General features: G+C 38.4%; 1 protein-coding gene across 4 annotated transcripts in view; it reads left to right on the plus strand.

Moving 5' to 3' along the window:
• The first annotated feature begins 331 nt into the window (after positions 1-331).
• The window catches only part of LOC122756294 (CD2 associated protein), a 156332-nt gene continuing 129960 nt past the window's right edge, over positions 332-26703 (plus strand). For 3 of the 4 annotated variants that reach the window (XM_044005503.1, XM_044005506.1, XM_044005505.1), the window contains exon 1: positions 332-609. In XM_044005503.1, the coding sequence (XP_043861438.1) occupies positions 606-609 (4 nt within the window). In that variant the 5' untranslated portion in view covers positions 332-605. The remainder of the gene's footprint in view (positions 610-26703) is intronic. The other variant, XM_044005507.1, reaches the window with a different exon arrangement.

Below are 26703 nucleotides of genomic sequence, written 5' to 3' on the forward strand. Positions count from 1 at the left end.
TTCTCCCGGCGGCGTCCCGGCTCTCAAGTCAGCGGAGCTCGAGCGCGCGCTCCTCTCCACCGCAGTTGGAGAGGGGAGGGGTTGGCTGACGCCGGCGGCGGCGGCGGCGGCAGCCTCGGGCTTGGGACCGGCTAGCTTCCCACCTACCCGCCAGAGGGGGCCGGGAGGGGGAAAGGAGCTGGCTGGGTGGGGGGAGGGACGGCAGGGCGTTTGGTCGCCGCCGCCGCTGCCCCGGCTCAGGGTGTGGAGTAGCAGGATCCACCACCACACCACCAGCAACAGCACACCACCACCACCTCATCACACCACCAATACAGCCACCGCCGCCGCCACCACCACCACCACCACCACCACCACCACCACCACCACCACCACCTCCACCTCCTCCTCCACCGCCGCCGCCGCCTCTTCCTCCTCAGATTCTTTAACTGACTGGACCGGCTGGAGGGAGGCGCGGGCGGATGGACTCGCCGCCTCGCCCTGCCTGAGCCCCCGCGCACCGACCCCCAGCAGGGGCTGAAGCCCGGCTCCTGCCGCACGAAGCTACTACCCGAAGAAGAGGAGGAGCCGCCACTATCGGGCTTCTCCGCGCCGGAGCTCCCAGCATGGGTAAGAGACCATCCCCTGCCCTTCGCCCCCGAGCCTCGTGCCCTTCCCCCCTCCTTGGGGACGACGCTGGGGGGCGGGGACGGACACGCTTCTTTGCCCTAGCCGACCTCCCCCCTACCTACCTCCCCCCCCCCCCCCGTACGGGATCAGAGCTAGGGATTGGGGGAGCTTGAGAGGAAAGAAAGGGAGTTACAGTACCCCCACCACCACCGTTTTGACACCCCAACCCCCCTTCCTAATCAGACACAATTGTAGGAGTAAGGAAATCGGGCACCCCGGCCTCGGCACTGATTTGGGAGAAGGAACCCTCCCCCACTGACTACTCCTTATGCTGTCTTGGAAGGAGAAGCATTTAAGTGACTCCTTGGCTTCTCTCACTTTTACTGGTTTCATTCAGTCTCCTCGATCTTTCTGTTCCCCACAAATAGTGCTCCTCAAATAGGAATTTTTGGTGCTAGAGATTTGGCCTCGTTGCCTTTAATTTTTTTTTCTCCCTCTCCCGCCTCCCCCCCCCCGCCCCCCCCCATCTCCCCAGTTTACCCTTCTGGGAATCTAATTTTTTTCCCCGTGGCATATCTAGAGGGGTTTTGGAATGGATGAGCGTGGCTCACCACGCTTCTCTCCTCCCATCACCCAAATGAAATAAACCTCGAACCCTTTAGGGATTTTACTTTTCCTTTTCTTCCTTCCCCCGCCCTGCACCTACACTATTCTCCACCCCTTTCCCTCCTCTCTTCCCGGTCCACGTAGTATAGGGGAGGGCGATTGAAAAAACTCAAAAGAGATCATTCCTTGGTCTCTCTTTTGAGATAATTTCACTAACAGATTTAACTATCCCTTATAACAGGGATTCTTAACATTTTTCGTGTGGGTCATGGCAGTTTGGTGAAGCCTATGGACCATTTCACAAAATGTTTTAAAATACACAAAGTACATAGAATTACAAAGGAAGTTATTGAAATTATATTGAAATAGTTATCAAACAAAATAAGGCAAGTCACGGACCCCAGTTTATGAACTCAAGTTTTAGAAGATGTTTTTGGAAAATTGTATATTGACTGGTAAAATGTCCCTTAATTAGTCAGAATTGTGCTTCTCTGTGGAAGTGATGCTTTGTAGGACTTGAAGACTTAAGTGTTTTACCTCTGTTTTTTGAAACAGATTTTAGCCAGTTTTTGGCAGATAATTATCAGATATCCTCTTGAGGGCTCTGTTGGGGTTTGATGTGATTTAAATTTTGAACCTTTTGAGAAGAAATTTCCTGTTTGGAATTGAACTTCCTTACTAGAGAGAAAAAGTTCTTGTTCTAATGTGTTTTTAATAATTTCAAGTTTGTTAGGGGCTATAGGCATCAGTGCTTGGGATGCTGGACTAGATTACTCTTTCCTTTAAATTGTGTAAGTATTTGATGAGAAAAAAAAAGTTTTATAAATAGTAAGAACATCTAAAACTCATTAAAGTACCTAAGACGTTTTTTTAAGAGGTAAGAGAATGTTGCCTCTTTTTTATTGCTGTGATACAGAGTATAAAATAAGAGAAAACTTTAAAGAATAAACTGAGTCTTCAGTTTGAATGGTAACACTGGTTAAGCTGGTTAAGTGTTAAATGATAGTTGCTTTTTGGTTTTGAAAGGTACAAAACACCAACAAATTATCCTTTGTACTTGATAAAGATATTGATCCAAAAGAGTAAATTCTGGAGATAATGAGAATATAGGGCAGTGCTGATTTAGCATCCTGTCCTCCTACCTCCTTTTTTGGTAGATGTTTTAAGTATAGCAATTAATTTCTTTGCATGCCTGATTAGAATTTTTCTTTATTTTCATGTCAATTTTTGGTTTGTTTTGCTTTAGAAATATAAGTAATTTTTAATATCAGCTGAATATGTAGGTTAGACAACATTTTTTTTGAACGGAAATTTTTCAGAAATGTGTTCTATAGCCCTCTGATTTCTTAAACAATCCACAGAATGTACTTTAATTTTTAAAGATGACTTAGGGTCTTAATTATGAGCATTTAATTACTGTGTTGTAATATGGTGGTGGCCTTAGGACATATTAAGGTTTGTAGGGCAGTTGTTGACTTTTTTTTTTTTTTTTTGGCAGGGCAATGAGGGTTAAGTGACTTGCCCAGGGTCACACAGCTATTGTCAAGTGTCTGAGGCTGGGTTTGAACTCAGGTCCTCCTGAATCCAGGGCCTGTGCTTTATCCACTGAACCACCTAGCTGCCCCCAGTTAGTTGACTCTTAATTCCTCAGACTGTTCTCTTTGTTTTGTTTTTGAATAGTTTTGCTGTCCCTTCTCTTGCTTATAGGTTTTTACTTCTGGTGCTTCAACTATTGCTGATTGTAGAACTCCACTCCCTTTTCTAATTTGTTTTTGGCTTGGAAATCATATAACTCTGTTCTTCAAGCCTTTATTCAAATAATGTTTTAAGTAAGAGTAAATAAGTTTTGATCGAAGGCCTGAGCAGGGCTTTAATGTGAGAATAAGAATGTATGGAATTTATGAAATATTTTGATTGTTTAGAGACATTCTCTAATTAATTCCATATTCTTGACCCTATTCTGGATTGGTGAGATGAAAGGAAAGCTGAGATAATAGATGAGGTGATACTGTATCATGAATGACTTGTATCAGAAAAAAAATTGTAGTTAAATCAGTATGTGCCAAGTTATGATTTCTTGACATATAGTATCCAAGCTTTTTACTGTATCATTCTTTTCAGGGTACCCAATAATTTTTATATTATCCCTTCTTGATCAGTTTTCTAAGTCACTTGTTTTTGTTACCAGATACAGTGGTACCTCTTACCTGTTAATTGGTTCCAGAAGGCACAAGTGTCAAATGATGAATGAATTTTTCCTATAAAGAGTAATATAAATTGAAATCCATATCTGAACTGCAGAAATTTCACATTTTATTTCTCAATTTATAAATTGATGGGTTTTTGCTTTTTTATTTTTTATTTAAAAATAACAATTCTACTTTAAAAAATTATTGTTTCATTTCCCTAGCCCCCTACAGACCCCCCCCCCCCATGATGACCACTCATCATGGGATATGCAGCCTCCTCCAATATGGACATCCATTTTCTTCAGGGACATGGGGTGGCATTGTATATAGAGGAGAGGCTGCTGCTGTGCTGTCTGAAATAATGACCTCCCAGCACCTGACTATGTTTTGCCAGGAGAAAGGCATGAAGTATTCTCCCAACACACCCAGCCTGCTGCTCCATTTCTTGGGAGGGCTGAGGCAGAGCTCAGAAGAGAAGCAAAGAAGCCTTCTTCTCAAAGTCTGAAGTGGTGGATGGGTGGTGGGTTGGTGGCAACTGAGAAGAGGAGGAGGAGGAGGAGGGTTTTAGAAAGTTCCCTGGGTAGCTGACAGCAGCCTGGGCTGAGTCTGTTGGCTCTGGTTTGTTCTCAGGGAAAGTAGAACCTCCACCATGGCTAGAGCACTTGGTTTGTGACCCTTCCCCACCTCTTCCCCCCTAACTTCCACTGGTGGGGAATCAGGCCTGTGGGGACAATATGAGGGACCTTTCCCCCTCTGCTCCTGATGCCAGCTCACCAGTCTGGTTCTCATGTGGGCTCTGCTGGCCCTGTTTCCTCTGGGATCAAATCTCCATGAGCCCAATAGGCCTCCACTTTTCAATTCAACATTTTGTAACTGCTTACACACTAAAAGACACACAAATCCCAGAAATCCCACACTCGTCAGGCAACAGAAGGGCCATACCAGTGTGCTCCAGGGATGGATGTGAGAGAGTTTTTAACCATGGCATTTGATAACTCAGAGAGAAGTCCTTGTCTCCAACAGCACAAGTAAACTCTACTTTCCCATAGTGACTCAATGAACATCTGAAGTGAAGAGGGTCTGTTCAGGAGCAAATCCAAAGCCCAAGGGGAAAGGAGGAGATGATTATATTACTGGGATTTCGTGTTCTGGTCATGCATGTTCACCATTCTGGAAAAATGAAAAAGAAAAAAAAACGTACAATAAAGTACATGGTGAAGTATGTGGGGTTCTGCACTCAGCATGAGCTACTGTGAGATGACATGATGTGGGGTGGTGTCTTGACTCATACAGGTTTTAGCAAGTGTGATGAGTGCTGAAGCATTTTTTCCTTGTGAAAGCTGACATGTCCTCTTATTTTTTCAGTCTTTTCATTTTTTTCTAATAGTTGTTGCTGTTTAATGGAGTCATTGATTTCTGTTTGGTCTATTCTTGTTTTTAAGGACTCCACTTCTTGGGTAAGGTTTACTACTTTCTCTTCTAAGCTATTTATTCTACTTCCAGTTCTTTCCTCTAGGTCTTGTATTTTTTATCTCTTCATTTCTCTAGGAATTCATATAGTCCTTGTGGAAAATCTTTTTTTGGAGGGGGGATAGGGTGACCTGTGTTAAGGAGTTGCTTGCTCCTTCTCCTGGAGGATCTCTAGATTTGATATTGGTTGATGTTTTCATATGTTTTCATCTTTATTAATTCATTTCACCAGCTTTGATTCCCGAATTGGGGTTTTGTGCTAGCTAGCATATTCCTAATGAGCTTCTGGGTTGGTTGGCTGATCATGCAGGGTCAATCCCATTGGTTCTTTTTTTTTTTTTTTTTAATTTTTTTTTTGGTGAGGCAGTTGGAGTTAAGTGACTTGCCCAGGGTCACACAGCTAGTAGTGTCAAGTGTCTGAGGTTGCATTTGAACTTGAGTCCTCCTGAATCCAGGGCCTGTGCTGTATCCACTGTGCCACCTAGCTGCCTCTAATCCCATTAGTTCTTGCAGTAACCTCCACATCCTGGGATTAGGCCTCTTTCGATATCTGAGGTTGAGAGCTAGATTCTTCAGGGCTCTTTCTGGTGTCCCAGGACAGTGTCAGAAACCTCAGAGAACCTGGACCTGGGTTGTCCTGCTATGAGGCTGGGGGTACCTGCTACCTCAGCACTGTACTATTTCCAAGCTCTACACCCTAGGGCTTTTGCAGTGGAAAAAGTGCTCCTGATGCTTGCTTTTGCAGGTTACAGTCTACTTTTACCTCTTGGTTGGACTGGGAAATATAATAGATCTTGGTTTTGTTGCCAGGCCCTGCCTTTTTTATTGCCTGGATGACTGCATTTCTCATGTGGAAAAGTCACTGACTTGTAGTTTCTTATTGGATTTCAGCATGATGAGAACTTCAGGGTTTGTTGTAGTGGATATGCAGATGTAGGAGCTAGGTAGTCTACCTTGAGTCTCAAGGTCCAGATGGCTGATTGTAGATGTTTACTTGTTAGAAATGCTGTAGAAGGAATTCTGGGCAAGAGTCCAGAAATGAGTTGGCTTAGATGACTTCTTCCAACTCTGAGACTCTTTACTACTCAAAAGGAGTCATTCTCATAAAAGTTCCTCTTTTCTCTGATGTCACAGGAATTTCTATTCTGAGTCTGGTTGCTCCAAGGAGTCAGTCTGGATGATTTTTCTGAGCCTAGAAGAAATCATGTAACTATTGCAAGACTTGACCAAGCTGGTTTTTACCTCACTGCCTTCCTTTAATGAGGTGTCTGTAAGTCTCTGCCTTTTAGGAAAGGCTTCCTTTCACTCCCTCCTCTTCAAACAGCTTCTTTCTCTCCAAGCTCCCTTCCTGGCCAATCTGGTTGCAGTTTTTTAATGGAAGCATCTAATTTCTCTTCTCTAGGAGTGGTCAAGTCTTTAGTAGCTTCATTCATTGATTTAGGAGACCATATTGCTGATTTTATGTGATAAAGCCATAGTTTGTCATCAATCAAGAAATTTTGAGAACCTTATAGATACTGTAGAAGATAGAAAAGAAGCATAAAACACATGTTCTCACTGAAATTATGTTGTTATGGAAATAAAACTTCATCTGTAAACCGAAAGACTCAAATGGACCTGTGATCTCATCAATTTGGGTATTTCTTTCAGTGAAGCAGATAACAACTTATCTATACTTGTCCTTTTTACGCACTTCTTGCCCCCTGTCCTCCCATGAGTTCGTGGGAGTTTCTACATTAAGTTGTATACCTTCCTTACTTTCTGTTAATATTATGAAGATGCTAGTGGAGCACAAGGGCTGTCTCTCAGTTGTTCTTACTCTTGCCATGTAATCAGCCATTTTCTTTTTTACTCATTTTTCTTTTCTTTATACCACTTACCCTTTATAATTTTTTACTGGTAATGTATCACAGCTTGCTCTTGATTACCAGGGAACCTCTTTTGCTCTCAGTGCAATCTTCAACTTCAGTTCTTCAGAGACCATAGTCATAGTATTCCAGATTTTCCACCATATAAAATTATAAGAATAATATTGGTATTGAAAATATGGGCCTTTATTTCAGAGAGAAGCTTGGGGTTATTAAGACATTTCCTATTTTCTCTTTTTAAATTTTTTTTTTCATTTACTATTTTCTCAAAGAAATCCACCTTGCTCTCCTCATCTTATAGGAGGAGACCCAACTTGTTGTCTATTTTTATTGTCTTCACAATCAGTCTAAAGTGCCTATGAGGTATTGGGGATATGGAAATAAAATTAACAGAATAGCTCCCACTGCACAGGTTTACATTCTAATTGGAGACAATAAGAATATACACATATTCATTTATCAAAAATACATATAAATAGAACAAATACAAAGTTGTTAAATCCATGGTAGTTTGAAGGGGAGGGCATTAGCACTTGAGGACTTGAGAAAAGTCTTCATGTAAAAGGTGGTGCTTCAGTTGAACTTTGAAGGAAAAGCATTTTATAATAATCATAGCTAGCATTTATATGGCATTTTAAGGTTGCAAAGCACTTTACATTTGTTTTTCTTTTGATCCTTGCAACAACCCTGTAAGGTAGGTGCTATTATCGTACTCATTTTACACATTCACAGAGATATTAGGGGACTTGGTTAGGATCACAGAGCTATGACATGAGGCAGGATTTAAACTCTGGTCTTCCAAAGTGCAAATCTAGCACTGTACCCACTGTACCACCCAGCTAGCTCCCTTTTCTTCTAGGCATGGGGGATAAAAAGCATATAGATGGGATATCAAATATGGTAATGTAAAGAATTAATTGTTATTTGAGGTTTTTATGACCCCATCTTTTGTCTAGAATTAAAAAAAAAAACCTCGGTGCATGCATTGGCCTCTGGGGTTCTGCAAATGGCACGGTGCTCCACCCACTGGTTGTAGCTGTTGTTGTGGCACTGGCACCTCACGTCATAACCACTCACGGAAGCCTACATGGGCCTGGCAAAATTATAATGATTGGAAGCCCAGTGAGGGTAGTCATGTGACTGTCAGAGTGTCTAGCCAATTGGCTGGGGTCTGTGTGTGTGGTCAGCCTGGGGTCTTCTGGGAAAGAGGAAGGAGATTTGCCATTCTCGCTTGAAGCTGGAAGGCAACAGGATGCTGCTGTGTGTTCTCAGCTGATTCCTGGGTGGTGGTGGTGTTCAGGTTGTATAATTTCTCTTTCCCCATTTTATTTCCCTTCCCTTGATCCTACTGATCCTGTTTGTGTTTTTTTTTAGTTCGTTTTTGTTAAATAAATCCCGCTCTGTTTTGAGGGAGGCTGTCTCCTTCCTTGACCCAATATTGCGACCAGCCGCTTAGCTAATACTCCCCAATTAAAAATTGGTCCCCACAGTGTGTTGAAGAATAGAGGGAAAGCTAATTTAGATGGCTTGAGGAATGTCTGAAGGTGAATAATGTACAATGAGGCTGGAAAGACAGGTTTGGGAAAGGTTGTGATGGGCTTTAAATGTTAAACAGAAGAGTTTTTATATTTCATTCTAGAGGCCACTAAAGTTAGTAGTGATGAATGTGTTCCACTGAACTGCACCTGTAATAATCAAAATGGTAGGCATTCACAGAATTACAGACAACATATTTTCAGAGTTAGAATGGACCTCAGCAACCAAAAGGAATCCCTCCCTACTAATATGCTTGACCAAGTAGTCATCAAAGATTTCTAATGAGGAAGAATCCATTACTTCTGAATTTTGAATAACTACTAGTTGTTTGGAAGTTTTTCCTGACATTAAGTCTGAATATGTCTTTCAGCATCTTCAACTCATTACTTTTGGTTATGCTGGTGTCAAACACATAATTGTAATTCCTCTGCCTCTTGACAGTTATTTGAAGAGAGCAGTCATCCTCTCCCTCCCAGGTCTTTTCTTCTCTAGATTTCTCCAGCTCTCATCCCAAGAGTTTTGTTTTTGTTTTTTTTTTGGTGAGGCAATTGGGGTTAGTTAAGTGACTTGCCCAGGGTCACACAGCTAATAAATGTCAAGTGTCTGAGGCTGGATTTGAACTCATTTACTCCTGACTCCAGGGCTGGTGCTCTATCTGCTGAGCCACATAGTTGCCCCCCAAGAGTTCTTAACCTTTGTGTCATGAACACCCATGGAGGTCTGGTGAAGCCTTTGGGTCCCTTCTCATTATCATCAGCAGCAACAATAAATTAATGGTTTATTGCCTACTTTCATAATTGAAGGAAATGCTAAATTTCAGTTAGATGGTAGCGAAAATAAAGATGAAATTTTTTGCCATCTGAGTTCCGGAACTCTATAGATTTCAGGTTAAGAACCCATCCTTTAACTGATCCTTATATGACATGAAGTCAAGATACCCTGTGTGACCATTCTGGTCATTCTCATCTGGAAACTGCAGTTTAGCAGTGTTTTCCCTCAACTGAACACACGATATTCCAGATAAAGTCTGATCACAAGGACAGGGCTCTTCTTATTAACAGGGCCTTAATGAAACTTAAGAAAGCCTGTTTGCCACTTAACGCTGTTGACTCATGTAGCCTAACATCTACTTTTGCTAACAAACTACTTTTTAACTATGTCTCTTTCCTCCTGTACTTCTGAGGTTGATTTTTAAAAATTATGCTTTAAGACTTTCTTGTAAAACTCAATTTAATTTTATTTAATATTTAGCTAACTCTTCAGCATATCAAGATCTTTAGGTGTGTGCTTCTGTCATCCAATGTGTTAACTATCTCTTATCTGCAGTTTTTGATAAACATGCCAAGATCTAAGTCATTGGTGAAAATGTTAAACAGAATTCTAGGGCATTGGCACTAGAGACCTCTTGCCAAGTTGACATTGATCTCTTTGAGACTAGCATTTCAACTAGTTCCGAATCCATCTAATTGTATTATCATCTAGTCCAGATCTTTCCATCTTTTCTATGAGAATAATATGAGATACTTCATCAAATTCTTTGTCAAAATCTGGGTAACCTATATCTATAGCGGTTCCCGGATCAATTAGTTCCTGTAAAAAAAAAAAAAAGGAATAAGAATGGTTTTTGTTACTCTGTATCTGGTCCATGATGTTTTTTTCTGAGATTTTTGGGTTTGAGAGTTTTGTTAGCAATCTTGCTGGTCATGCCGTATACATACATAGACATAGACATAGACATAGACATAGACATAGACATAGACATAGACATAGACATAGACATATATATATATATATATATATATATATATATATATATATATATAAAATATTATGGTTTGTCATTCCCTTCAGATAGTTCCCTTTTCCCCCTTTGCATTCCATTTTGCCTTTACTTTCTTTTTTTGTTTGTTTGGTTTTTTTTTTTTAGTGAGGCAATTGGGGTTAAGTGACTTGCCCAGGGTCACACAGCTAGTAAGTTTGTGTTAAGTGTCTGAGGCCGGATTTGAACTCAGGTACTCCTGATTCCAGGGCCGGTGCTCTATCCACTGTGCCACCTAGCTGCCCCCTTGCCTTTACTTTCAACATTTTTATGGTCTTTTTTTTTTTTTTGGCAGGGCGATAAGGGTTAAGTGATTTGTCCAGGGTTACACAGTGTCAAATGTCTGAGGTCAAATTTGAACTCAGGTCTTCCTGAATCCAGGGCTGGTGCTTTATCTACTGCGCCACCTAGCTGCCCCCATTTTTACAGTCTTTTAAAGTTCTTTTAATTAGATTTGCATGTTACTAGGAAAATGCTTTCTCACCAATTTTTGTTCCTTTAAATTTCAGGTAAAGTCCCATCTTCTGCAAGAAACCTTTCTACATCTAGTACTTTCCCATTGAGATTATCTCCATTTTATCCTGTACATATTTTGTAAGCTTTTTTCTTTTTTTTTGCAGGGCAATGAGGGTTAACTGACTTACCCAGGGTCACACAGCTAGTAAGTGTTAAGTGTCTGAGGCTGGATTTGAACTCAGGTCTTCCTGAATCCAAAGCCAGTGCTTTACTTACTGTGCCACCTAGCTGCCCCCCTTTGTATGCTTTTTGAGGGCAAGGTAATTTTTTGCCTTGCCCCCCCTGTAACACCAGTGCTTATTGCAGTGACTGGGCACAAATAGGTGTTTAAAAATACTTGTTTACTTAATTTTGTCAGATACACTCCATTCTTGGCTAAAGATCCTTGTATTTCAAGCCATGATCCAGAAGCCAAAATGATCTAATTCTCATTCAGCTCTTTGCTTCCTCAAATCAATTTTTCTGTTCTATATCCCTTTTCTCCACTGTGCAGCAGTCAGGGAAAATATGATCCACGTCCCTGTTGTCTTCATTTTCTTGTCTAAGACATTGTAATCCTTAGCAATACTTTATTTTTCTTTCAAATAGTGTTTTTTCCAATTATATGTAAAAACAATTTTGAACATTCATTTTTTAAATAAAATTTTGAGTTTCAAATTTTCTCCCGCTCTTCCTCCCTCTAAGATGGTAAGGAATTTGATATAGGTTATATATGTGCAATCGTGTAAAATATTAACATATTAGTCATGTTATGCTGGAAGAAACAGAACAAAAGGAAAAACAAAACCATGAGAAAAAAAAGAAAGTGAAAATAGTATGATTTGATTTGCATTCAGACTTCATCAGTTCTTTCTCTGGATATGGAGTACATTTTCCAATGAGTTTTTTGGAATTGTCTTGGATCATTGTGTTGAAGAGCTTAGTCTGTCACAGTTGATCAGCATATGATATTGTTGTTACTGTGTATAATGTTCTCCTGGTTCTGCTCACTTCACTCAGCATCAGTTAATGTAAATCTTTCCAGGTTTTTCTGAAATCCTCTTGCTCATCATATCTTATAGTACAGTAGGAGTCCATTACGTTCACATACCACAACTTGTTCAACCATTCCCCAGTTGATGGACATCCCCTCAATTTCCAATTCTTTGTTACCACAAAAAGAGTTGCTATAAATGTTTTTGTACACATAGGTCCTTTTCCCTTTTTTATGCTTTCTTTGGGATACATACCTAATAGTGGTATTGCTGGATCAAAGGGTTTGCATTGCCCTTTGAGCATAATTCCAAATTGCTCTCCAGAATGGTTGGATCAGTTCATAACTCTACCAACAGTGCATTAGTGTACCAATTTTCCCATGTCCTCTCCAACATTTATCATTTTCCTTTTCTGTCATATTAGCTAATCTGATAGGTGAGGGTTGATACCTTAGAGTAGTTTTAGTTTTCATTTCTCTAATCAGTAGTAATTTAGAGCATTTAAAAATATGACTATAGATTTGATTTCATCTGAAAATTGTCTGTTCATATCCTTTGATTATTTTTCTAATTGGGGAATGACTTGTATTCATATAAATTTGACTCAATTCTTTATGTATTTGAGAAATGAGGCCTTTATTGAGACGCTTATTATAAAAATTGTTTCCCAGCTTTCTACTTTGCTTCTAATGTTAGTTGCACTGATTTTGTTTGTGCAAAACCTTTTAAATTTAATATAATAAAGATGATCTATTTTGCACAATGCTTTGTCTCTTGATCAAAAATTCTTCCCTTTTCCATAGATATGATAGGTAAACTGTTCGTTGCTCTCCTAATTTGCTTATGGTATCACCCTTTAATGTTTAAATCATGTATCCTTTGGCAATACTTTCTAGGTTTCTTTTGATTATGTCATTTGTGGATCACTGGAAATAGATAGTTTTTGTTTTTGACAAATATTGGGAGGTTCTCTGCTATTTCTTAGCTACATCCATGCCCCTGAAAGACAACAGACTTATTTACTCTTGTTCTTACTTGTTGCTTTTAACCAGATAGACAGTTGCCTTGAATGGGGAATTATCCACCACCAGTACTATTCTTTTCTTTGCCCTTTGACTCTATTGCGAGGTCTCTCATCAGATAGTTGCTGTGGTTCCATTTTCTTATTCCTTGTAGGACAAGAGGAGCCATCCACCTTCCTCTTCAGGAAGAGCCTCAGTATATAATAGTTCAGAGGACTGCCAGTTATTGAACTTGCAACTGTTATTATACAGTAGCAGATTATGGTTTTGAGAAACTGAGTGTAAGCAATAGACACATAAGGGAGCATTTCTCTTAATTACATGTTGAAACAGTCAAGGGTATGCTGGGCAATCTGGGATTCCTCTTGCTTGCATAATTATGCTTAGTTCTAATTGATATGTTTTAGGGGAAGTATTGACAAGTAGCAGCATGTCCATAGGAGGATGAACACCATGATGAGAAGATTGGAAACCATCTATGAGGAGGGGTTAGACCAATTTTAGATGGTTGTCTAGAGAAGAGAAAATTTAAGGGGGAAATGATAACTGCTTTCAAGTATTTGAGGGGTTGTCACATGGAGGAAAGATTAGTTTTATTTTAGTTGACTCCAAAGAGCAGAATTAAAATAAGACATTTATTAAGTGCCTGCTGTGTGCTTAGGCACTGGGGATACAAAGACAAATGTGAAATAGTTCCTCCTGTAATTGAATTTCTTTTTTTATTGGAGGGGAGAGTATATACAAGACAAACAGAAGGTAGTTTGGGGTGAGGGGAAGACCTGCTACTTGGGTGGATTTGGGAAAAATCTCATGTAGAAAGTGGCATTTGAACTGAGCTTAGAATTCCAAGTTTTCTAAACCACAGGATGAAGAAGAATAGTGCATTCCAGGAATGGGGAACAACCTATGCAAAAGCCTGGAGATGGGAGATGCAGTGTTATGTTTGGAGAACAAGACCAGTTTGGATGAATTGTTGAATGTGAGAACATGATGGGAAGGTTAGTTGGAACCAAGTTTTGAAAGGCTTTAAATACCAAACAGTAGTTTGTATTTCATCTTAGAGGTAATAGGGAAATTCTAGAGTTTATTGAGCAGGAAAGTGATATGGGTAGACCTGTGTTTTTATAAAATCGCTTTGGCAGTTATGTGAAGGACACATTGGAGAGGGGAGAGACTCGAGACAGGAAGACCAATTAGGAGGGCTTAATAGTTTTCAGGCAAAAGATGATAAAGGCCTCGATTAGAGTGATGGCTGTGTTAGTGGAGAAAAGGGCTTAGACATGTTGTAAGAAGTGTTATAAAGATAGAATTGACAATACTTGGCATCTGATTTGATATGTGTGTTGTAATAATGAGGAATTGAGGATAATGTTGAGATTGTAGACCTGGGAGCCTAGAAGGAGATTAGAACCCTTGACAAAAACAGGAAAGTTCAAAAGAGAGAGAGGATGAGGGTGGTGGTTGGGGGAAGAAATAAGAATGAGTTCTGTTTTGGATGTGATGCCTATAAGACATGAATTCAAAATTTCAAATAGACAGTTTGTGATGTGGATCTGGAACTCAGGAGAGAGACGAATGTTGAGTACATGGATCTTATAGTCTTCTGTTTAGAGATAGTTAAACCCATTGCAATTGTTGAATTCACCAAGAAAGAATATAGAGAGGAGAAAAGGGCCCAGGACAGAACCTTGAAAGGGAAGAGAAATACAGGATAGAAGTGTGAGGGGATGGTATAGTAGTGTGACGGCTTTTTGAGGATTATGGTGTCCTGAGCCGGTTTTTGGACAGCAGGGAAGGAGCCAGTGGAAAAGGAAGAAATTGAAAAACAGAGAGAGTGATCGTTGGGGTAATTTGCTAGAGCTTTGCTGAGAAGATCCATTTCTTTATCGTAAGAACTCATGGTCAATAGCCTCTATTTTCATAGTAAATTATTAGATAAGTGTTGTACCAGTACATATTTAGGCTCAGTATGAGGATAAACTTCTTAACAATCCAAAAGTAGAATGGGCTGCCACAGGAAGTAGTGGATTCTCCTTTTGGAGGCCTTCAAGTAAAGGCTGGCTGATCACTTGTTTGGTATGTTGTTGTACAAGGGATATGTTTTATCAGGTATGGGCTGGACCTCATGTATTTTGAAGTTCCTTATAACTCTGAAGTAATGCAATGACGTTCTTCTGGGAATCCTATGCTGTGATGAGACATTGTAAGGAAGATTTTTGTGGAAGGATTGCTTGAGAACTTCAGTGCGCACACACACACACACACACACACACACACACACACAAATAAACTGCACCAAAACTTATTACCCTGTTTTTTATAGCCATTCATTTATTATGCTTTTTTCCCCACTTAAAAAAATTCTGAACTTAATTGTCAGCTGAGTACTTGAATTTACAAAGGAGAACAGAAAGATGATTCCACATGAAACTATGAATCCATTATACACAAATTGCCTTTCTTTTAAAATATAAAACTCACCTTGTAACTTTCAGATCTCTACTGCTGGACTGTGATTCCTTCTAGTCTTCCTTCTGTTCTTTTCTGTGCATTTCATCAACATGTGCAATGACCCTCTTTCTTTTTCTGTAACTCTATCCCTCAGTCCATTCTCATTCTCCTTCTCCATTCAGGAAAAAAACACACACAAACCCAAAACCATGATTGTAACAAATATGTAGTCAAGCAAAATGACTTTCCACATTGTTTATATTGAAAATGTTTTTTGGTCAATTTTATGCAAATAGAGTCCATCACCTCTTTGTCAGGAGGTGGGTAGCATGCTTCATAATCTGTCCTCTGGAATCATGGTTGGTTATTACATTGCAGAGTTCTTAAGTCTCAAAATCGTTTCAATGCTTTTGTTATATAGGTTGTTCTCTTGGTTCCTCTTCATTCAGTCAGTATTAGTTCTTATAAGTCTTCCCAAATTTCTTCAAAACTACCCCATATGTCATTTCTTATGGTGTAATAAGGTCATTATTATACCATAGTGTTTTTTTAACCATTTTCTAGTTCTTTTCTTTTTCTTTCTTTCTTTCTTTCTTTCTTTCTTTTTTTTTTTTTTTGCGGGGCAGTTGGGGTTAAGTGACTTGCCCAGGGTCACATAGCTAGTAAGTGTCAAGTGTCTGAGGTCGGATTTGAACCCAGGTCCTCCTGACTCCAGGGCTGGTGCTCTATCCACTGCCCCACCTAGCTGCCCTGATTACTAAATATTTTATACACTGTCTAGTTATTCTGAATAGAATTTCTCCTTCCTATTGCCCTTTGTTGATCATATACAGAAATTCTGATGATTTCTATGGGCTTATTTTGTATGATGTAACTTTGCTGAAATTATTTTAATTTTTTTGTTTGAGTCAGGTTCTCTAGGTAGATAGAGCATTATATCATTTGCCAAAAGTGGTAGTTTTGTTTCCTCTTTTTTTGTATTTTCTACAATTTCTTTTTCTTGTTGCTGTTATAGCTAGCATTTCTAGAATAGTAACTGGTACTTATGTAATACTTTAAGTTTTACAAAGTACTTTTTTTTTTTTTAAGTGAGGCAATTGGGGTTAAGTGACTTGCCCAGGGTCACACAGCTAGTAAGTGTTAAGTGTCCGAGGTCGGATTTGAACTCAGGTCCTCCTGACTCCAGGGCCGGTGCTCTATCCACTGCGCCACCTAGCTGCCCCCCCCTTTTTTTTTTTTACAAAGTACTTTTATCTCATTTGATCTACAAAACAACCCTGTAAAGTACATGATCTTATCCCCATTTTACAGGTGAGGCTGAGAGGTTAAATTTCTTGCCTTGGATCATGAAGGCAGTATCTGAGGAAGGATTTACTTACTCTCCCATCTAACTGTATTCTAGAACTAAATTAATTATAACGTTGATAGTGGATAACCATCCTTCTGCTCTGCTCTTATTGGAAAGTCTTCTAGCCTTTATTACATATAGTGTTTAATTAGTTACTGATTATATATATATATTTTTTTGGTGAGGCAATTGGGGTTAAGTGACTTGCCCAGGGTCACACAGCTAGTAAGTGTTAAGTATCTGAGACTGGATTTGAACTCAAGTCCTCCTGACTCCAGGGCCAGTGCTCTATCCACCGTGCTACTTAGCTGCCCCGTAGTTATTGCTAATATTAAGGAAATATTAAGAAAAAATTAAGAACAGTCCATTGGTTCCTACTTTCCAATGTGTTTTTTCCCTAACAGAATCGGATATTGGATTTTATCAGATTTTTAAAGATAGTTCTTGTTCAACAATCATGTTTTTAATTAGTTTTCTTATTAATGTGATTATTTTATGGTCATAGTTTTCCTTAGAGTCAACCAACTCTGAATTCTTGGTTTATATAAGTGCATGGCAGGTATAAAAGTAACCAACTCATAATGTATAATCTTTTAAATAACTTGTTCTAGCCTCTGATAAAATTTTATTTAATATCTATCATCATTCTTCATTATAGGGATATTGGTCTATAATTTTTATATGATGATTTTGTATTAGAAACATAAGATGATTACATTTTAAAGCCTGGATAGAAAAATCCACAGATTGTCTTTTCACATATGTTTAGTAATCAGTATGATTTCATACAAAGGATCCTAGGTTTGTTGAACTTAAAGGGACCTTTGGGAATATTAAGTGCAATTGCCTTATTCTACAGATGAGGTAATTGAAGCTCCGAGACAGTAAAGTGACTTGCCCAGATATATTAAGTAGCTGACCTAGCATTTGAACTCAGCCCTTAGACCCCAGATCTAGTGCTCCATCTTCTACAGTGACATAAAAACATCTTGCTTTGCAAAAAGTTACTTTCTCGACTTATTAATTGATGCTTTTTGGCTTCTTGCTTTTCTATGTCATAGAAAGGATTCCTGTTCATGTCTGAGTTGACCTACGTTCCTTATAGCTCTTGGTAACCTTATTTTATGATTCAAATCAGTAAAATTTTTTTTTAATGTGCTACTTGAATTATGTCTTTTTGGTCTGGAAACTTCTTTGATGGAAGAAAAGGAAATTGTATACTCTATAAAAAGTTGATTTTAGCTTAACTGCTATACTAGTATGTAGAAGAAAATTTGCCCACCAGATTTAAAAAGTAGAACAGTATGTTGGGTGTTATTATTAGTCCTGTTTATGTGTGTTTTTTTTTAAACCCCTCTTGGAGTCTTTGAATAAATTTTAACTGTACTTTGTGATCTTTAGTTTGATATAGTATTGGAAACATTTAGTCTTGTGTCTTGAAGGCAATTATAAATAATTTTACTTATAGAACTTTTAAAGAACAATTTAGGGGCTGCTAGAAGGCACAGTGGATAGAGCACCGGCCCTGGAGTCAGGAGGACCTGAGTTCAAATTCAGCCTCAGACACTTAACACTTACTAGCTGTGTGACCCTGGGCAAGTCACTTAACCCCAATTGCGCCCCCCCCCCCCAAAAAAAAGAATTTATATATTGTCAGTCTCAAACCATGCTGAGAATAATTTCATTTCCCACAGGATGAAAAACTCAAGTCTCTACCTAGCCTTTAATGCTTTATATAAAACTTTGAAATTCATTTCTTTTCAAGGGCACTGTAGTACCTGGATTTTAATCCTGCTCTTGCCATTCATTAAGTGACCTTGGGCAAGTCACTTAACCTCAGTTTCTTCATTTGCAAAATGAGATAGCTTCTGAGATCTCTCTTACTTCTAATTTATGTTGCTATGATATTTCCAGAATTAAAAAAAAGTTTTATAAATGTTATAATTAGCTACGTTCTAAATAATATAACTTTTTGGATTAATTTTTGAATTAATTTAACATTTTTTTGATTCATTTTGATGAAAGCTCATATAATCAGTATGTCATGAGAGAGTTGATGTAGGAGTTAGGAAGACCTGGATTCAGGTATACTTCAGATGCAGATATTGGCAAGAAAGTTCTGGGCAAGAAAGACACTTTAGTTTTCAATGTTGCAGACACCTTTTACTTTGCAAAACAGTTGTATATTTGTATTGGCTGAGGGTACTTTCCTCACCAGAGTTCACATACCAGTTAAATTACAGGGCTTGTCAACAAAAAACAAAACAAAACAAAAACAAAGCCAACAGGTGTTGTTTTTTTTTAATGTTTTTTTTTTTTAGCATGACAGTTTGAATAGGATAACTTTTATGATCTGGTCAAACTTTGAGGGCAGGGACCATTTTATTTTTGTGTTTGTAGCCCCAGTGCCAGCCGAGTAGGTGCTTAATAAATGCTTGTAGAATGTTAACATGTTAAGAATGAATTGGGGGGGGCGGCGCGGCTAGGTGGCGTAGTGGATAAAGCACCGACCCTAGATTCAGGAGTACCTGGGTTCAAATCCGGCCTCAGACACTTGACACTTACTAGCTGTGTGACCCTGGGCAAGTCACTTAACCCCCATTGCCCCACAAACCCAAAACAAAACAAAACAAAAAAACAAAAACCAACCAAACAAACAAGAATGAATGGGGGGTGTGTGTGTGTGTGTGTGGTGCAGCTAGGTGGTGCAGTGGATAAACCAGCCCTGGATTCAGGAAGACCTGAGTTCAAATTTGGCCTCAGACACTTGCTACTTAATATCTGTGTGACTTTGGGCAAGTCACTTAACCCTCATTCTCGCCCCCCCCCCCCCCAATGAACTGGTTAGATTGTATAGCACTGCCTAGCTAACAGAGAAATATACATTGTTTAGGAATGTGCAAGAAATGTTATTTATCACAGAGCTTAAATATTTAATAAGCCCAAAGATGTTGGTGGCAATTATGGCTTTATTTTAGGTAAAAAGGACCTTAGGTTAGCCTTACTTATATTGAATTCAATTTATCAAACATTTATGGTAAAACACTGTGTTAGGGAAGATGAAGTCTATGGGTAGTTGTAATACTATCACTTCACATTTGTTTTTTACAAAGCTTTGTGAATTATAGTGTAAGTATTTTCCCTATTTTACAGAAGTGGAAACTGAAGTTCAGAGGTTAAATTACTTGTGGGAGTAGAAATTAGAATATACACTTAACACCTAGATCTTTAGATAGACTCATAAAATCCATTGTTCTTCCCACTAAGATAGGTCCAGTGCTCAATTTCTTACTTTTGATGACCATGACAAATGCATCTCATGGGCTACTTAAGATGATTTGTCCATAGAGCTTGCTTGAAAATTTCTTTTAAAATAGAATCTAAAAATGCTATATTCAGTTTTATAAATATTCACAACTAATAATAAGTTGATTTCCATTGTTAGTTTCTTGATTTCCTTTCACTTGAATTGCTGTAATCCCTGCATTATTGTTATTAATATTTGATGTAATCATAGTGATGTTCATCTGTCTGTGACATGGAATTTTGATTAACATTAGTGCTGGTTTTTTTTTTTTTGGTGAGGCAATTGGGGACTTGCCCAGGGTCACACAGCTAGTGTCAAGTGGCTGAGGCCAGATTTGAACTCAGGTTCTCCTGACTCCAGGGCCGGTTCTCTATCCACTGCACCACCTAGCTGCCCCTAGATTCAGTTTGTAACTGACAAAAGGTAAACCTTTTCTTTTTGGAATACAGGTGGAAGTTGAGCTATCAGCTTTTCATTAATATTGTTTATTCTGTGACTAACGAAATAGAGAATATTATGATCTTGGTTTTATGTTAATTTGAATGGAAATTTGTAGGACACAGTATTTGGACTTAGTTCATATTTTATGAGCATTTTTCATCATAGAAGTTTGTTTACTTCAGAGTTGTGAAGACGAACCAAATATATTTGAATATATAGAACATGATTAATATATTAGTATATTCAAATATATAGCCTTTGATTTGAGGTCTGCAGTAATAGTACTTGTTTGATGGACTTACCATGAAATTTATAAGTGATAATTGAGCATATCTTCTAGACTTCTGGTGGTGGTGGTGTTATTTTGGTATCAGTTTAAAGTGTAAAAGGATAATTGTAAGAGGTAGACTAAAGGAGATGGCATCATGTGATGCTCTCTGTGTATTACTTCTGTTGTGGAAGAATGTTCCTTTATGACATGCAACCAAGCACTAAAAGCCTTATAGTTGCCTGCACTTTGAATATTAATGAAGTTGCTTAGGACAGAATTCATCACCTTTGAAGTTTATTTGCACTTGATTTTGTGTTTGATCTGTATTGTAACAACTTTCCCCACTTAGGACACAGAATGATCTTCCAGGTTATAAATAAAACAGGATTGGAAAGATGAGATGTGTGTCTGAAATAGGAACTTTCTAATGCTTCTAAAAGAACCTCTACAACTCTTGTGAATATAGTTTTAATGCTTTTCAGAGATTCTGTGACTGTCATCTATACCAGGAGCTTTTATTCCAGGTCTTTATGTCTCTAGAACTCTGATAACTGGTAGTCCAACTTTTCTTGTCTGCTCAGAGTAGTGAATTCTTACCGATTACATTTCTTTTGAAATCTCTAGCTCATTTTGGTCATCATTTCTGCTTTGAGCTCAGGACATCTGAGAGTGCCTTATAGTATTCTTGGAATAAGGGAGGGTATTGGTACTGTGCTTTTTATGGAAATAAGAGTAAGAGACCTGATCAGATAAAACAAAAACATGTAAACATCTGTTGGTGACTTGGTGATAGTAGTTATAACTTTTAAATCACTTGACAGGAATATCATGGAGTCATAAAGCTAGAACGAAGAGACTTCACAGGCCATCTAGTCCAACCCCCTCATTTGATAAATGATATCCTTGTATATTAGTATAGCAGAGTAGAGAGAGCTCTGGATTTAGAATCAGTTAATGCAGTACTGCTACAAATTTGATGTAACCTCAAGAAAATGACTTCAACTTTATGTGCCTCAGTTTCCTTCTTTGTAAAATGAAGGAAATGGCAAAACAAAGTCTTACATTAGCAGTGTCCAGAAATGTGTGTCTCATTCTGAATCATGACTCCATCACATCTTGTAAGACATCATTACTTCATCATTACTCCTCTGCAATCATGTATGATCATTTAGCAAAGTTCTTAAGTCAGAGTTGTTTGCTTTATAGTGTTGCTGTAATTATATTAGTTGTTCTCCTTATTCTGCTCATTTCATTTTGTTTGTATTAGTTATTTCATATAAGTCTTTCTAGCTTTTCCAAATCTGTCCCCTTCATCGTTTCTTGTGGCACAGTAGTATTTTATCACATTCATATATGATCATTTGTTCAGCCATTTCCCAATTGATGGCCACCCTTTTAGTTTCTAGTTCTTTGTTACTACAAAAAGAGCTTATTATGTATGGATCGTTTTCCTCTTTCTCTGATCTTTTGTAGGCTGTAGGTTATCTTTAAAGGTCCTTTCCAGATCTTAAAATCTTGTGAATCTACCTAGGATAGATTTATAGGACACAAGCCTCTATTTCAGTGGTTTCATGAATATTTGTTTTAATTAGTTTTGGTAATTAAAGGAAGTTATCATTGCCTTCTGATTTAGATTTATAATTTGAAGAAAAAAATTCTGTTAAAAATATGCTGTACTAGGTATTTTTCTTTCCTTTTTGATGTTACTTTTGAGGCATTTACCTCTGAGCTATCAAGAATGGGTATAATTGGATGCAAATTACTTCAGACAAGTATTTGTTTTGATATGGTTTCATTTTGTAGACAGAAATTGCCATGTGTCTAATGATATTGTCATGTCTACTGATCCTAGGCTGAATCTGAACCACTGACCTTGACTAGAAGAAGAAATTGGATGGAGCTGTTTTTTCAGCCCATAGTTAGTTCTTAGTTCAGTGCTGGATTTTGTTATTCAATGTTTTTTTGTTTTGATTTCCTTCCTTCCTTCCTTCCTTCCTTCCTTCCTTCCTTCCTTCCTTCCTTCCTTCCTTCCTTCCTTCCTTCCTTCCTTCCTTCCTTCCTTCCTTCCTTCCTTCCTTCCTTCCTTCCTTCCTTCCCTCCTTCCCTCCTTCCCTCCTTCCCTCCTTCCCTCCCTCCCTCCCTCCCTCCCTCCTTCTTTCATGGAGCATTGAGGGTTAAGTGAATTGCCCAGAGTCACACAGCTAGTGTCAAGTGTCTGAGGCTGGATTTGAAGTCAGGTTCTCTTGAATCCAGGGCCAGTGCTTTATCCACTGTGCCACCTAGCTGCCCCTTTAATTTAAAAAAAAATTTTTTTTTCCTTTTTGTTTGTTTGTTTGTTTTTTGCAGGGCAATGGGGGTTAAGTGACTTGCCCAGGGTCACACAGCTAGTAAGTGTCTGAGGCTGGGTTTGAACTTAGGTCCTCCAGAATCCAAGGCTGGTGCCTTATCCATTGTGCCACCTAGCTGCCCCTTGCCCCTTTAATTTTTAAGAAGGAATATTTTTGTAAACAAATGTTCAAAAGTTATAGCACTTAAGCAGTAGACTTGAATGAGTACTAGAAATATTTCACTGGTTCTTGGAATGGGGGAAATTCAGGGATCATTCAAAGCCACAATGAAATAGGATTAGTTGCACTAATGTACACAGGAAATTACAATCAAAACTGGGGGAAAAAAACTCACACCAACAACTGACAGTCTATTGCTATAAGCCTATTAAGGCATCATAATAGAATAAGCAAATAACTGGCAGCTGTAAAGATTGTAATTGATTCCTCTTCAAAAAAGTTGCAGTAAAAACCGGGAAAAGAACACTTAGAACTTATAGCTTATTATTGGGATACAACCCCAGTTAAGCATCAGATTTGACAGCTGGAAGGTGCTGTTATTCTTAGCTCTTCAGTGTGGCATAGGACTCTTGAAGGTGGAAGAACAGTGAGAAGACTAGTTAAAATACAGGTGTTAACTATTGGTATGAAAAAGTTGTTATAGTTAAGATAGTACAAAGACTGGAGTACAGGTAATTTTTACCAGTGAAATTCACTTTTTCTTTCAAAGCTATATTGAAATGACTTTTAGAAGTTTAAGTGAGCCTGTAAGATCTGGGCATCTTCACCAGACTGCAAAAAAACCATTTAAAAATGTTTTGTAACTTCCAGTGGACCTAGAGGTCTTGTCCTCATTGAGAAAATTAAGAACTCTGATGAGCATATTGTTATACTGAGAAGCAGGATTGTTTGGGGATTACAGTCAAGTCAAATCAAGAAAGATTGACTGCTTGCTGTGTGCCAGGCACTGTGTAAGCACTTGTGAATACAAGTACAAACAAAAAGGAAGATAATCCTTGCCTTTAAAGAGTTTACATCCTAATGGAGGACAACAACAAAGATGATGAAAATCGGGGAGAGAGGAGGGAAAAGAAGTCTGAAGAGTCATCCGTGGGGCCTGGGGAGCAATACAGGAGTGGACATAGCTAGCTGGGTCAATTTCTATAAAATGTAGGTTGTGGGAGGACCAGTTACAGGAAGTGGCATGAGAAAGAGAGAGAGAGAGAGAGAGACACACACACACACACACACACACACACACACACACACACACACACACACACTTTAATTATTTTCCCTTCTTTTGGGTAAGATGAATTTCTGATTAACTGTATTCTTCCCTACTTTAACCATTTCACATAAAAGTGAAGTTCAAGTTTCCCTTGATTCCTTCCCCCAATCTAGTTGTTGTGTAAACTCTTCTTTGTTCTTTCCATTTATGTAAGATTTTTTGTTTTTGTATTCTTCCTTTCCTTTTTCCCATTATATTTCACTTCTCCAACCTTCCATTCTTCCTTTTGAGATCATTTAAACACAATAGAATCACATTCAGGCCCTGTGTTTAATTAGAATCTCACTAATACCTTTGGTGATGATAAAATTCCGAGGGGTTACATGTATCTTCTCCCTTATAAGAATGTAAACAGTTTGACCTTGTTTAGGCTTTTTAAATTTCTCATTCATGTTTACTTTTTTATGTTTCTCTTCTTAAAAAATAAACTTATTTTTAACATTCATTAAAAAAAAATTCTGAGTTCCAGATTCTCTTCCTTCTTTTAGTCCCTCTCCTGCTCATTGAGAAGACAAGTATCAGTTAAACATGTGGAACCATGCAAAAGATTTTTGTATTAGCCATGTTACAAAAATAAAAAAAAAAAACTTTAAAAAGTGAAAATGTATATTTCAATTTGCACTCAGAATTCATCAGTTCTCTCTATAAAGGTGGATAGCATATTTCATTATAAGTCCCTGGAATTGTTTTGAATCATGGCATTGATAAGAGTAACTGAGTCTTTCATAGTTGTTCATCTTTACAGTATTGCTGTTATTGTATACAGTGCTCACTTCTTTTTGCATCAGTTTATATAACTCCCAGGTTTTTCTGAAACCGTGCTTGCTCATTATCCTGATTATCACAGTAGTATTCCATCACAGTCATATACCACAGCTTGATCAGCTATTCCCCAATTGATGGCCATCTCTTCAATGTCCAATTCTTTACCACTACAAAAAGAGCTCTATAAATATTTTTGTACGTAAAAGTCCTTTTCATTTTTCTTTGATCCTTTGGGATACAGATCTAGTAGTGGTACTGCTTTTATGCTTCTCTTGAGTCTAGTATTTGTATGTCAGATTTGTCTCTGGTCTTTTCATCAAGAATGCTTTTAAGTCTACTCTTTCATTAAAGGTCCATTTTTTTTTTCTCCTTTAGAAATATACTTAGTTTTGCTAGTCAAGTTATTCTTGATTCTAAGATAAGATCTTTTTCCTTCTGGAATGTCACTGTTTTTTTTTTTTTTAGTGAGACAATTGAGGTTAAGTGACTTGCCCAGGGTCACACAGCCAGTAAGTGTTAAGTATCTGAAGCTGGATTTGAACTCAGGTACTCCTGACTCCAGGGCTGGTGCTGTATCCACTGCGCCACCTAGCTGCCCCTCTGGAATGTCACTTTCAAAGTTCTTCACTCAGTAATGGCTGCTAAATGTTGTGTGATCCTAATTCTGGTCTGAGGTACTTGAATTCTTTCTTTTTGACTGTTTGCATTATTTTTTCCTTAACTAGAAGCTCTGGATTGTGGCTATGATATTTCTGGGAGTTTTCACTTTGGTGTTTCTTTCTGGGTATTGGACAGGTGGATTCTTTCAATGTCTACTTTACTCTTTGGGTTCAAGATATGGGCAGTTTTCTCTTATGATTATTTTAGACTCTTTCCCCCCCTTTTTGACTTTTAGGTAGTCCAGTGATTCTTAAATTATTTATCCTTGACCTGTTTTCCAAGTCACTTGTTTTTCCTATGAGGTAATTCACATTTTTAAAAAGTCTTTCGACCTTATTATTTCTCAATGTCTCATGAAGTAATCATTAGCTTTTGTTTGGCCAATTCTGATTGTCATGGAGCTATTTATTTTCTGCCTCTTTTACTCAGTTATGAATTTACTTTTTCTTTTTTTTTTTTTTTTGGTTGGGCAGTGAGGGTTAAGTGACTTGCCCAAGGTCACACAGCTAGTAAGTGTCAAGTATCTGAACTCAGATTTGAACTCAGGTTCTCCTGACTCCAGGGCCGGTGCTCTATCCACTGCGCCACCTAGCTGCCCCAATTTACTTTTCATATCTTTATTTTGTAGCTCTTTTTTTTTTTTGTCTTTTAAGATAATTCTTAATTCTTCCAGGATTTCTTATTGGTCTGCAGTTTTCTTTGAGTCTTTGCTAGTAAGTATTTTCAAGTCATTAAGTCATTTTCTTCTTTGTGTCTTGAGTCTTGCTGTCACCATAGTATCTCTTATTGGTTGGGTTCTTTTCCTTTGTGTTCATTCTTCCAGCCTGCTTCTTGATTTTAGACTTTATGTTAGTCCAGGGTTCTGAGCACTTGGGTGGGTAAGGGATTGTCCAGCCTGAGTTTCTGTCCTTTTACATCCTTCTGCTGTTTTCACAGCTCTCTGGTGCCTGTACCTTTTCAGTATTCCCAAATTAGTATAATCTCAGGAGAACCCTGGTTATTGATTGGCCTCCCAGTCTGAGTTCTTCAAGTGTCCTCTCCCAGGTTGGATTCTGCTGACCTATACTTAGTTGAGTTTCAGTAGACTGCTATTGCACCCAAACACTATTAATCCACTGGGAGATGCATTGTAGGTTTAGAGGAACTGAACTGCTGGCTTCTCATTGGTACAGGATTTTTGATCTGGTTATTTTAATACAGGCTTAGATTCTAAGTTAAAGACTGTAATCGAAT

The sequence above is a fragment of the Dromiciops gliroides genome, chromosome 4 (assembly GCF_019393635.1).
Source record: "Dromiciops gliroides isolate mDroGli1 chromosome 4, mDroGli1.pri, whole genome shotgun sequence".
Taxonomy (NCBI): domain Eukaryota; kingdom Metazoa; phylum Chordata; class Mammalia; order Microbiotheria; family Microbiotheriidae; genus Dromiciops; species Dromiciops gliroides.